Source organism: Mytilus californianus, unplaced genomic scaffold (genome assembly GCF_021869535.1).
Source record: "Mytilus californianus isolate M0D057914Y unplaced genomic scaffold, xbMytCali1.0.p SCAF_7, whole genome shotgun sequence".
In the NCBI taxonomy this organism is placed as follows: Eukaryota; Metazoa; Mollusca; class Bivalvia; order Mytilida; family Mytilidae; genus Mytilus; species Mytilus californianus.
This window is the reverse complement of record NW_026262723.1, coordinates 22,746,825-22,760,741: the sequence shown is the minus strand read 5'-3', so window position 1 is coordinate 22,760,741 and position 13,917 is coordinate 22,746,825. Positions and strand designations below refer to the sequence as shown.

Here is a 13,917-nt window from a genome sequence, read left to right as displayed (position 1 = left end):
AGTACAGAATGAACGATAATATAGTCAATAGATATAGGAAGATGTGGTATGAGTGCCAATGAGACAACTCTCCATCCAAGTTACAATTTATAAAAGTAAACTATTATAGGTCAAGGTACAGCCTTCAACACAGAGCATTGGCTCACACCGAACAGCAAGCTATAAAGGGCCCCAAAAAATTACTAGTGTAAAACCATTCAAACGGAAAAACCAACGGTCTAATCTATATAAAAATGAGAAACACGTATGAACTACATAAACAGACGACAACTACTGTAATCAGATTCCTGACTTAGGACAGGTGCAAACATTTGCAGCGGGATTAAACGTTTTAATGGTACCAAACCTTCTCCCTTTTCTGAAACAATAGTATAGCATCACAACATAGAAAAACACACTATAATATATCAATTGGAAGGCTTAACTCAATCAAAAAACGTAAATTAACACACAATGAACGAATACATTTGACCTGTGACACCTGAATGCAAATACACAGTTATTGATCGCTTTTAATAGATGGGCTTTAAAACTTTCACAATTGCAGAGTTTTGTTTCTTTAATTCAGAGGCAATTTTGTTAAATGCTGGTTATGGTGAACCTTTAAGTTTTATACTGATATTGCATTGTTGCATCGTAAAAAAAAATATGTTTCAGCGAATGGTTCAACTCAAACAACAATAAATTTACCTCAACAATCGCATAAACTGGATTTTAGCCGGAGTCTATACATTTTGTTATATATGATCAAATATGTTGTTTTTTTATACATGCGGATGTTTGCTTTCGTTTTAGGATGGGTTTTTCCGGAAATTAGTAGCTGAAAGATTATGTTTTGAAGAATTCGAAATTGAACAACCTTTGATCAGTGTTGACAAGGATTTGTACAAATCCTTGGTGTTGATAAGACTTTGAAAATGTTCTTCGTCGTAATAATAAAATATTCGATTAAATAAATAAAAATAACTAAAAAACTACAAACTAAAATGCACGGTAAATATAGTAAAAAATAGTAATGCTACAGAAATTGCTGCCATCATACGTTAAAATATTATCTTACTTTTATTCATACAAAAAGGGGAATCCCAAGTCACACTATTGTGGTCATGTGGGCAGTAAACACATGATTACTTCACCAATGACCTAAGAAAGGATGAATACTTTTGTCGTTTATATTTTGATGTCTTGCTGTTTTTTGTCTATTTATAGTGAGTATGCCTTCAAAATTTATTTGCAAAACATCAACATCTCCTAGGTCTATTCAGGAACATATATATTAGATATACTGTTCCCAGGTCTATTATAATATATATTTAAATATAAGCATAATGGGGGTTGACAAAAGTGGTATATACTAAAAATTATGATTCTTTTGCCTAGTTGTTTTTGATTTTGCTTATTTTACCAAACCTGCATAATCACCCTAGACAATCACTCAAATGAGTCATAATAATCCATATGGTGTATTAAAAGCTCAATTTAAATGACTATTAAAAATGTCCTTGCAAAAAATCTTTTTTTAGACAAAATCAATGGAAAACAGAAAAAGTCAAACAAAATAAATACAATAGGTAGGTCCTATAAAAGAGGACGCCTGGGATGAAGGTCTGGGAAACTTGGATGCTCCACTCTGGCAAGGGTTTTACTGCCGGATGTAAGAAGACCAAGAGTGACATATTTCTATTCCCCAGTCATCCTTTTGGGAAACATTTACAGAGTTTGCCAAGCTACATGTATAAATCATCAAAATCATCACTAATTATTGTGTCCTTGGGTTATTTATAAAGATTTTATAACTTGGATAGTGTTTTTTTTTTAAGATTACCATTAACATTACGATGTAAATATTTATCAAACAGGACAAGGTCATACAACATCTAGGTACTATACATGACAATGTAAATATTTATCAGACAGGACAAGGTCATAAAACATCTAGTTACATAGGTAAAATGTAGAAACTGACACATTTAAGATATATGAATGAAAAAAAGTTTGATGTAGTATTTTAGTAATTTTACACTTATTTTCACCAATTATATACCATTTATCTGTAATGGTCTTTGTGTAAAAAATTCAATATTTGTCAGTTTGCTCCATTTTTGAAGTGTTAGAATTATCTCTGAAATTACTGATTATTAATTTTCATCATCTTTTAATTATCCATTGCAGGTTCAAGTAACTTTTTTGACATAAAACAAGACTTTGGTTATGTTGATGTACGTGACAAGGCTCATATGTTCTGGTGGTTACAATACACCCAGTCTATGCAGGGATACCAACAAGTTCCTCTCATTATGTGGCTTCAGGTATTAACATACAACAGTATAATCAAGAAAAGTACTGACAGATCTTTAGCCATTTTGCTCTTGTGCAAAATATAGTTCTATGGTTTCATTATTATTTGGGGGATATCAAATATCATAGATTTTGTAGATAAAGATTATCCACAAATTTAGATGTTCAACTAAGTACAAATTTTCTTTAGGCTTGTATGCAGACTTTGACAAAACCACAAAATCACAAATATCCACAAAAATTCATTTTTTTCTCAATCCACGAAAACTCATACCCATGAAAATAAATGAATCCATAGTATCTATCATATAGTTAACAAATATCATGTACAGTTTACAACAATAAATAGGTTTCTTTATGACATGCTTATATGATTAAGCTCTATATCATTATTCTTCATAGTCTAAAAAGTTGTGAATACATAAAAAATACTATTTAAGATATGACATGAGACAACCACTGACAAGGTTCCTGACTAAGGACAGGCACCTGAACATTCTGCTACTTGTTGAATGACATAATCACATTTGTTTCTTTTGTATTATTATAGGGAGGCCCTGGAGGTTCAAGTACAGGGTTTGGTAACTTTATGGAGTTAGGACCTTTGGATGTGAACATGAACCCCAGAAATACAACTTGGGTAAGTGCTGTAGTTATTATGTTGAGTAAAGGCATATTCATATTGACTGTTGTTACGACATGTCCATCATACAGACCTACTTTTCTAATTTAAACCTAGAATTACAGTTTGTTAACCAGTTTTCTAAGATCTACTGTAAATTCAGAAATTATTGCATGCCTTTATTATTGTGATTTTGGAAAAATGGACAAAAATGCGAGATTAATTATTGCGATTTCGGAAAAAACTGCATACAGCATGTACAGATATATGTATCAGATAAATCAGGTCAAAATGCCAGGTATTATTAATTAAGTGTTATTTTCATTGCAACTCTCTTTTTTTTGTTTGCATAATTGTTTTTTAGATGTGTGTTGTATTTTTTCCACTTTCTGAATTTAGCCTTTTTGTTTGTTAACAGCACTAAGTTTCCAGCTTGTTGTTAGCTGACATGTTTTGTTGGTTAACAGCTCTCAGTTTCAAGTCAGTTGTTAGTTGACATATTTGTGGTTAACATTTTTCAATTTTCAGCCTCTTGTTTGTTGACATTTGTTGTTTGTTAACCATGTTAACAGCTATCAGTTTCCAGTATGTTGTTTCTTGATATGTTTTGTTTTTAAGCAGCTCTCAGTTTCCAGTATGTTGTTAGTTGACATGTATTGTTTGTTAATTTCTCTCACTTTCTTTCTGTTGTTTGTTGACATGTATTGTTTGTTAACAACTCTCATTTGCCAGCTTGTTGTTTGCTGACATGTTTCATTTGTTTTCAGTTCTCTTTTGCTAATCTGAAGTTACTTGACCAATTTTGATATTATGGTTTGTTTACAGCTTAAAATAGCCAGTCTATTGTATGTTGACAATCCTGTTGGAGCAGGATATAGCTATGTAGATAGTGATGATGCCTTTACTACAGATGTCAGTATGATTGCTAATGATATGATGGTTCTTCTTACCACATTCTTCAACAGCCCTACAGGTAAAAAATTTCAGGTAAGCATCCAATTATTAACAAATTTGTATGGATTCTCATAGTTCTTGAAGTGTATAAAGCTAGTACCTCAAAAGTTGAATTTTATGATGCTGCATTTGCCTGATGACAAAAGCTTCACAGCATGTTCTTTCACACGTTTTCTGACTCTAAGCCAAATAATCCATAGCAAAATAGATCAGAAACATTATTCTGACTCTAAGCCAACCAGTTACAGAAAACAATCTGTTCATTATTCTGACTTTGAACTTTTATATATTTAAACGTTATACAAAACACTGTGTACTTGCAAAAAGCATGACAAATTCCAATTTATTACAAACCATAATTTGGAGATGACTATGGGAAATAGGGTAAGTATTAAGCACGAACATCATCATGGTTTCTTAAAGCTAATTAAAATGTGGATGTAAAAAAATTAGATTGCGAATGATTTAAAGATGCTGTAAAATAAGCATTTCTTAATCTGTCTTTGCACTAGCTAAAAGGTGAAAGATCAATATATTCAAAAAGTAACGGTAATATCGAACAGACAAAGTACAGGGCAATGGTAAAAACATAAGGAATAAAAACATTCATATTCTTATTTTTATATTGACATTGATTAAGATTCTAAATGTATGATAATATTGAGATGTTGAATGGTTGCCAATGTGACAACCAGATAACTATTCACCAGTGACCAAAGGAAAAGGATGTAAAGGACAATAGGTCAATCCAAAGCCAAAGTTTTGTACAAAAATAATATTCTTTTTATGTGCCTGCTGCAGCATAGGGGGCATTAAGTGTTACCCTTATCCATCTGTACGTCCGTTCATACATCTCTACGTATGTCTCGAAAGTTGGTCTGTTATCTTACTTTAGTTTCCTTCTACCAAATGCTTTGAAACATGTACACAATGCTAATTACCATAAGACACAGATCAAGTTTGAATTTGGGTGGTATCACTTTTATCATTCTAGAGTTATGCCCTTTTCAAATGGAAAAATTGCTGAATTTTTCGTTTCTGTTCTCTTACTTAAGTTTGCCTCAATTAAATGTTATGAAACTTATACACAATGCTTATTACCTGTACCACAAAACTTAGAACAAGTTTGAATTTTTGGGTGGTGTCACCTTTTCTGTCCCTTTATAATGTTATATGCAAGCAGGGGGAATTTTCTGTTTCCATTGGACACATTCTCCATTTATTTCATTTATTATTTGGTTAACTTATAAGCAAAACCCAAATTGTATAGTAATCTATAAAAGGCCCTGAAATGACAAAATGTAAAACAATTCGAACAAGAAAACCAACAGCCTGATTTATGTACAAAACAATAAACGTAAAGTAAATATGCTAGATGACAACCACTGAATAACATTTGTTTTTTCTAGAATGTTCCATTTTACATATTTTGTGAGTCATATGGAGGTAAAATGACAGCTGCCATTAGTAAATCATTATATCAGGTAAGATATCTTCTATAATTTTATTAAGTCTATGATGGCTTTGACCATTTACCATGCCTCATCATCTGTACATCAGCAGTAAAAGGCCACTACCATTTTGTACAATTTTTATCTGTTTTTTTTTATCTGCACTGTGCTACTGTACATTTCCATGTTTCATTATACATTATGCAAGATAGATATTTGGTGAACATCAGTTTTACATATAATCTCAACCGTTAATTGCTATTGTATTGGTTTCTCAATTACCCTGGCCTTGCAGTCATAAACATTATTAAAGTATGATTATTGTGTTCAGACTCAGAATTCAGCCAATAAAAATTACTGGATTTGGTGTTTAGAGCACAAATTTTGTAAAAAAATGCCAATGAATATGTGTACTCATATGTATTGAGTAAAAAATGTCGTTAATAAATCCTGTTAATCAGACAATTAAATCTTCAGAAAAGAAACATATGGTATACTGTGAAAGTACTTTTATTCGTGGGTATCAATTTTCGTGGTTTGAGCAAAAGTTACATGTTCGTGGGTTCTTAAATTCGTGGATTTTAGTTTTCTGACAAAAAAAATGAGTGAAGAATTTGAAGCCATCAGAAACGAAAATTCTTGAAAATAAATCATTTGTTGCAAATTAGGTGTCCATTTTCACTTACTTGATCGTCTTCATTACTGACAACAATCATCAAATTTTTAATAAAACAATTGTTCCGGAAATAAGCTGATTTATCTATGCCTACAAATTGTCTCAGAATTGTTGTCGGAAATTGTTAAGTAAACACGTGTAATTAGAAGTGATGACACTAATTAACCAGAGATCAAATAATCAACAGATTAACGATCATAAAAGGAGTTAATTGGGCAATAAACATGTCACTTAAAGAACACAGTTACATAAAAAAAAAATTGCTGCAAATGTAGTTTGAATTGTAGAATTTATTCTTATGAAATAAGAAAGCAATCCCAATATGGAATTATTTTTTATGTATGTGAATCATGAGGAGATAACATGAACACTTCATCATCGCATATCATCACTGGAAGTCTGACGTTCATCGATCAAAACAAATTTTTCATGACAATTAAAAGGTCAAAAGACGTACTGTTTAGGTTCTTTAAAGATTAAGTGGGTAAAACCCTGTTTGAAGATGTACATACATGTATATAGTTCATAGTGCGTTTACCTATATTCGATGTTTTCTCTAGATTATACGCCGTATCCATGTAGTCAAACCTACATCATGTTCATGGGATCGTTCCTTATCTTGATTTGGAAAACAGTTGTTATATTTCGTTGGACACTTAAATTCGAAGACCACGAAAATTGGTACCCCACGAATAAAAGTACTTTCACAGAAAATGAGACATAGGCAACAATAATAAGACAGTGACCTTGATAAAATATGTACATAAAAATTTCTGAAATACAATAGCTATACAAATCAATGCTCATACTCAAATATTTCTTAATTGTTCATAATTTATTTTTGTTGCAGAATATGAATTCAGGAAAGATAAAAGTCAATTTTAAAGGTTTGGCTCTTGGTGATTCATGGATTTCTCCAGTAGATTCAACTGTAAACTGGGCTCCATATATTTTAACCAATGTAAGTTTTTGGTTATAATGGAAATCAATTTAGGAATAATTCATCTGCTGTTTGTTAGTTATTGCAGATTTTAATGTGGGTAGGCTTTGTTTTCATTTAAATTTTACTCTGAATATAGAAAATAGATTGAGGGGTCAAATTTCTGTAGACAAGGCTTGTCCAGGAATGAAAATCTGAAATAAACCAGAGGTGTAATTAGGGCTGTTTCCAGTGAAGAATGTATGGGAGGATTGAACACCAGGTGATATTATTTTTCTGTGGGTATTAGAGATGGAAGCAAAGGATAGCCCTTACTATTTTTTAATAAGTTGAAAAAAATTTAGAGAAATAAAATTAATCTGATTTTCATATTGAAATGTTATGTACCTGGTATGCCTGACATTAATTCAAAGGGATATAACTCAACATTTTCCGCTTCAGATGAAGATATATAAGTTGAAAAGCTGGAACTATAACATTTTAATTTATGAACTAATGCTGAATTTACTTAAATCATTCAATCTGTGATTAGATAAAAAATATAAGAAGCAAATTGAAAAATTTAGAATCACATTGATTCATAATTACATGTAGTTGATTTTAGGAGCTCAACCCTACTTAAATGACCACTTTGTAATTGTAGTTATTTGCCTGTAGTGATGTTGTGTCATGAATTCAATTTTCTATTGATATACTGTGTCTTTTTATTTCCATTATAAAAAATGGTGCTAGACAAATAAACATATTTCCTACTCATAAAAATTATCCAATTTCTATTAAGCTACATATTTTCTACCATCATCATAAAAGCAATAATCAAAATACTGTGGATTCATTTATTTTCGTGAGTATCAATTTTCGTGGATTGAGGAAAACTTGCATTTTCGTGGGTATTTGAATTCGTGGTTTTGCCAATCTCTGCATACAAAGCCTATAGAAAATTTGTAATTCGTTGAACATTTGAATTCATGGTTCACCTGTACCCACAAAACCCACAAAAATTGGTATCCAACGAATAATAATGAATCCACAGTAAGTATTATAATAATAATTACACACTTGATTGAGTATATCTTTCAAATGTTTGGCTTTGAGCGTTCCCTGATGAAGGTAAATCAAGAAAAGCGCCTCGGACGCATGAAATGAAGTGTTGTTTTCATTTTTTATTACAGTCTATTATAGATGAAAAAGGATTTTACAAAATAAATGAAGCGGCATTGAAGATGACACAGATGATAGAGGGAGGAATGTGGAAAGAGGCCACAACACAATGGGGGATCGTTCAGGATATCTTAGAGACAGAAAGTAATGGTGTCAACTTTTATAACATGTTGGCCTGGGGAGGTTCAGAAGCAGGGCTTAAATCTTCAAATAATCTTAAAGGTGAGCTTTACAATATGGTGAACTTTTTTTCTTTGAGGGTATTCCCTGCTTAGTAGTCGCCAATGAGAATCATTTGTTACATATGTATTTTTATAAGTTTTTTGTAAATTTTTCAATCAAGTAGCAGTGTAGAAAAACATATTTAAACAAGTTTTATTAGGTAATTGTTTTTGACCAGTTTGCCGCATTTAGAAATACGATTATCTATCATCATTACATTTACAGTATTTGGTATCAAGTATAAGAGTTTCACTATAAACAGGGTTTTCAGACCATATCAGAAAAACATAAAATCATTTTACTATGACAACATTTTGGCTATTTATACCAAAATCAGATTGACTAAGCATGAATCGTCATTGTAAGTTCATTTAAATATTATCATCAAACACCCTGCTGGCCAATCAACATGACCACTATTGCTTAAGATAGGACATGGAGATAAAACACCGATAGTAATTTTAAATTACTCTCAGATAGAACTAAATGTTGTAAAAGGTATTTCATATTGATAATTTTTGGGATAAAGATTGCATAACATCAAAACCCTATTGTCATTGGCTTGAGTTTATGAGTTTGAATCCTGCTCATGACAAGGTTCGTTTGACTCTGATATTTATTGACAAGGCTTTCCAGTTTTCCTGTGAAGGGTTGTGGTTCTTTAGGAGTACTCTGACTTCCTCCACCAATTAAAACTGGTCACAGGTTTGTTCAGATTTTGACTTCTGGTATGAACATGACAGTTTGTAAAAATATTTACCAATATTCAAGTCCTCAATAAACGTATTTACACTTTTTTTTTAGCTGAATTTTGTCTCAGAATGACCTTAGATCCGTCTCTGAATAACCTTCTGATGTCAAGCAACAATCACTTAACTATGACGTCAAATTTTTTAAATTGTGATGTCAAATTTTACAAGAACTAGCGTGATTTTAAGTAAATGGCGGATAAATTTGCATACAAGTGTAAATACGTCTATAAATACTGGGTCTTGTTAGATGAAGCCATAGATGGACATATGCATTAAATGCATTCCCTTTTATAAAAAGGGTTTATTTGAATCATACTTTTCAAGGATCGTCCTGATGGTAACAATTTTCTTTTTCTCTAACGCATTCTTTCTTTTATTTTGCATTTATTTCTGTGTTTATGATATCTATTGTAACTTTTTCAGAAAGAATGATAAACAGAATGATTGGTGCTTTACGGACAGACAAACTGACAGCATTAATGAATGGGAAAGTAAAAAAAATGTTAAATATACCAGAGAAGGTTGAATGGGGAGGTGAGTTACTTACATGTTACTGTTGACATTTAATCAGATAGTCTGTATACAGATCCCCCCCCCCCCCTCCCCTTATTCTTCCTCTGTAGAAGCAGAATGATTTTATAGGGAATATCTGTCACTGATAATAATATTCTGTTCAATACTATTCTTGATGTATCAGCAATGTTAAGGTTCTGTTTATATGGGACTCAACCATTTTTTTTCCAGTACATATAATTATGACAATCAAACATGATGATGTGAACAAAAACCAAATTTGAGTTCACTTAAAGAAAGAAAAGAAAATTTCCAACCAGCTTTGTAAGTCCAAGTTTAATTAAAACTCATTAAAGTGTGAAACATCATTCTTGGAGTATCTTGAAAATTAACAGTATTAGATGAAATGAATTTTTGGCTTTTATTTCCTGATCCAAAGTTTAAAGTGTCAGTTGTTTCTTTTTGTTGCGTATATTACTTTGTACATTCTGCTTCTTAAAATATGTTAAAACTAATCTTCATAGCTTTTTCATTTAGTGTGCTGAGTGGAAATTATTAAATTATATCGAAATTAAAGCATGTAATTATAGATTATCGTTGATCATCTCAACGAGATTGATTTTCTCGCTTGAGCCGGTATGGCGAAAGTGAGAAAAGCAATCGAGTTGAGATGACCAATGATAATCTGTTTATCGCTATTTTACCTATGAAGACGTTGTTAATTTCCTTGACAACGGCACGTGTTCACTTAGTTTCTAGCGATAATTTTCATATCACTCGACTCCGTTTTCATATCACTTGACTCCGCTAAGAACGGAAATTATCAGTCAGCAAGATCATAGGAAAAATTCCTAAAATAGCGATAAATGTACTTATTATCTTTTAAAATTTATGTTTCAGCACAATCAGGAAAAGTGTTTATATATCAAGCAGAAGATTTTATGAAGCCAGTTGTTGATATAGGTAAAAAAAAACAATGTAAACATATGCCAGTACATTAATTTCATAGGCGGTTTTAATGTTTTTTATTGTTACAACAAATTTAAACAGTTATTCATCTTTACAATGCAACAATTGAATATGCTAAATGAGTTTCTTCACAAAAATTTATTTTTTGCACAATTGATTGCCCTTTTCCTGAAAAGTTAATTTAATATAAATGCACACATAAAAAAAGAGGCCGAGGAAATTTGAGTGAAACCACATCAACTCTTCAACCATTGAAGAAAGCACTTTTTAGCTAAGAAATATGTGTACAAAACATAATTTTAAACCAAGATTTAAAAGAAATAAATCATTTAAACATAATATTTATATATCATTTAAATACATTTAAAACAAAGAAAAACTAATCAAACTTATCAGCTTTTCCCATTAAAGCTTTAATTTATTTATTGTCTGATACATGATTCAAATTATTTTGGTATATATTTATGTTACAGTGGACTATTTGATACAGAACACCAGCCTGTCAGTTGTGGTATACACAGGACAGTTAGATATAATAGTGGCTACACCAGGTCAGAATTTAACAATTAATACCTTTGAATGCAAAATATACTGTAACAAAAAAAAACAAGTATAATACAGATATGTAGCAGAAATTGATAACATGTTTTTTTTCTAAAGTTTTGATATTCCACACATAACATGAATAAAGGGGATGCAATATTTTACTATTGAATACATTGTACACAGATTTACATAAAATTAATTAACTGAAGTGCAAGATGTCTTACTAAACATGCTTTTTAGAAAAAATGCAATTTTATTGGTTTTGTTATTACATTGTATGTACTAGAGTGGTATACAGGTTATATGGATAAATTGCCATTTTACCCATTCTCTTCCTTCAAATGTATTTAAATTGTATATACTGGTGTGTTTTATAGGTACAGAGAAATGGATCACACAGCTTGGTATATATAAAGATTACTACAATGCTACAAGACAGCCTCTTTATGATCCCTGTACAAAACTAACGACAGCATTCTATAAATCTGTTAAAAATTTCTCAGTCTACTGGATACTGGATGCTGGTCACATGGTAAGGTTGCATAATTAAATTAATAGCCCTGTATAATGTACACAAAGATTGAAATGTATGGGTTTCTAAGGATTAAAATGTATGTTAGTGTTTCAAAATTAACACACAATAACTCAACTGAGTCACAAATTAACTGCATTTGAAGATATTAAATGATGAAAGGCCATTTGTGAACTATCATCATGGTAATTTCTGTAAGGTTATTATGAATTAATTAATGTGGATTAAATGTCAAGGAGTCATCAACCATGCAACACAAAAAAAAAATGGATTCTAAAAGACATCTAGAGGCTACCATATCATGTTTAATTATTGACAAGTGTTTTTACAGTATGTTAAGTTCTAAATTGCCCAGAGTCTACAAAAGTTATTTATCTAAGACAATCAACTATTAACACCTAATTCTTTAAAAGACAATATATAATTAGATTAGCTAAAGACAATCATGACACAGTTCTTAACATGGAAATCAGGTGGGTGTAAAATGATTTTTTTTAGTACTACTCTACCCTCCTCGTATTTAAAAGAAGGTCGGTGGTTTTCTCCAGGCGCTCCAGCTTCCTCCACTAATAAAAACTGGCCGCCACGAAATAGCCCAAAAGCAGTGCTTAAAAGTGGCGTAAAAACACCAAAAAATCCAAAAATCCAAAAATTAAAATCAAAATTGTATTTAAAATCATTTTTATATTATATTTCAGGTTCCTAAGGATAATGGAAATGCAGCACTCGAAATGGTCAAAAGGATTATAAGCAAATAATGAGACTCTGATATTAAAAATATTTGTAAACATTATAAACATTCCATATACTGATTTTTTCATGGGATGTTTATTACTTGCCTTGTTGATAAATATCGTTAGATTGCTTTGGACTGATAAATTCCTGTCTCGCTCAAATTCCTTGCTAAAGACGCATACTTTTACCAACTATTTCTGAAAGTTTTGATTCAATTGGAATGCTTAGTGATTAAGAAAAAGAATTAAGCATTAGCAAGAAAGCAAGACTTGAAAATCTCATACACCTTCATCAGGGAAATTTTACTCTCAGGCATTTTAAATCCTGATAGCAGGATGTCTAAGGCATTTTCTTACATTGGTTTATTTAATCTTATATGTTAACCCTGTTCTTAGCTTAATAAATACACAAGACAGTGTCTGAATTTACATAAATACAGTAGAGTTTGAAACAATGGTACTCAAGTCTAATTTTATTGACAGTTCCAATTTATACCTAACAACTCCTCTGTTCACGGTTCAATAGATTTTAATGAAATATAACACAAGACAAAGATTACAATAAGGGGAGATAATCAGGATTCACAAGACTCAGTGTTAATGATGTTTGAGAATTGGCTCAGCAGGAAACCTCATAAACATAAATAAAAATGAATTCATTGAAATCAATTTTACAAAAGTAAACTTTACTTTATATCCTGGAAGGGAGATAATTCTATAATGATGATTTTAGTGCATTAAGATAAAATTTACCTTTTTTTTAAAGGTCAAAATACAGTATAGACTGTCTTTGAGAGTGCAGTTTATTCTTAGATAAATCCGTTGTGACACAAATTGATGAAATTATGTGACTTTAACAATCACCTGTAATGTTCATATACACTGTACTAGGGTACTTCTGTAAACATTACTGAACACTGTAAATTCAGAAATTGTTGTGAGCATTTATTATTGTGATTTTTGAACTTTGATTTAAATTGATTATTTATTGCTCCTGTTGTAATTCGAAAATATGGTTACAGAGTTTCTGTTTGGCTCTAAACTAAATGCATAATATATCTTACCTTAATTTTTTTATTGTAAAAATTAATCTATGTCATAGGGTAAAATTTAAGAAATCAAAATGTATTTTGACTAATAGTATTTATATGATTTATACATTAATAATTTATGAAATAAATTATTGTTATTTTAACAGTTAAATTGTTAGAAATTTCACTGCATGAATTGATAACCATATCACATTGATATGAAATAAGAAGATGTTGTCAAACCTGAATTACACAGTAACCCAATTACACAATACCTCTCTCTAAATCCAGCTTTAAAATTAAGTCCAGCAGTCCATTGTTGCATTCAGTATGGTGTCCTGAACATCTGATTCTGCAGTTGAATGTGTGCTTGTGTTAAAGATTGTGTGTGTGGTAGACATTCAAATGTCAACATTAAATCCCTGCCTGTAAAATTGCAATGAGAATCTTGTTGAAGAACTTATTATTTAAAACTTGTAGCAGTTAACAATAAGACAAATCCAAAGTCATAACTTG

General features: G+C 30.9%; 1 protein-coding gene across 2 annotated transcripts; it reads left to right on the top strand.

Moving 5' to 3' along the window:
• Positions 1 to 971: 971 nt before the first annotated feature.
• On the top strand, positions 972 to 13,567 carry LOC127709834 (retinoid-inducible serine carboxypeptidase-like). 2 transcript variants are annotated; one of them, XM_052215495.1, is made up of 12 exons: positions 972 to 993; positions 2,173 to 2,309; positions 2,849 to 2,938; positions 3,746 to 3,907; positions 5,284 to 5,358; positions 6,852 to 6,962; positions 8,114 to 8,324; positions 9,500 to 9,610; positions 10,490 to 10,552; positions 11,032 to 11,109; positions 11,482 to 11,636; positions 12,335 to 13,567. In XM_052215495.1, the coding sequence occupies exons 1-12, from the start codon at positions 987 to 989 to the stop codon at positions 12,392 to 12,394; spliced, it is 1,260 nt and encodes a 419-aa protein (XP_052071455.1). In that variant the 5' UTR covers positions 972 to 986; the 3' UTR covers positions 12,395 to 13,567. The 2 variants fall into 2 exon arrangements, with proteins under 2 accessions (XP_052071455.1, XP_052071454.1); XM_052215494.1 differs by lacking the exon at positions 972 to 993 and adding an exon at positions 1,061 to 1,208.
• The last annotated feature ends 350 nt before the right edge of the window (positions 13,568 to 13,917 follow it).

Coding starts and splice junctions, on each gene's coding strand:
- LOC127709834 (XM_052215494.1), top strand. CDS start 1,154: ATGAATACTTTTGTCGTTTATATTTTGATGTCTTGCTGTTTTTTGTCT. Junction 2,939..3,745: donor ACCCCAGAAATACAACTTGG/GTAAGTGCTGTA, acceptor GTTTGTTTACAG/CTTAAAATAGCCAGTCTATT. Junction 11,110..11,481: donor TATAATAGTGGCTACACCAG/GTCAGAATTTAA, acceptor TGTGTTTTATAG/GTACAGAGAAATGGATCACA.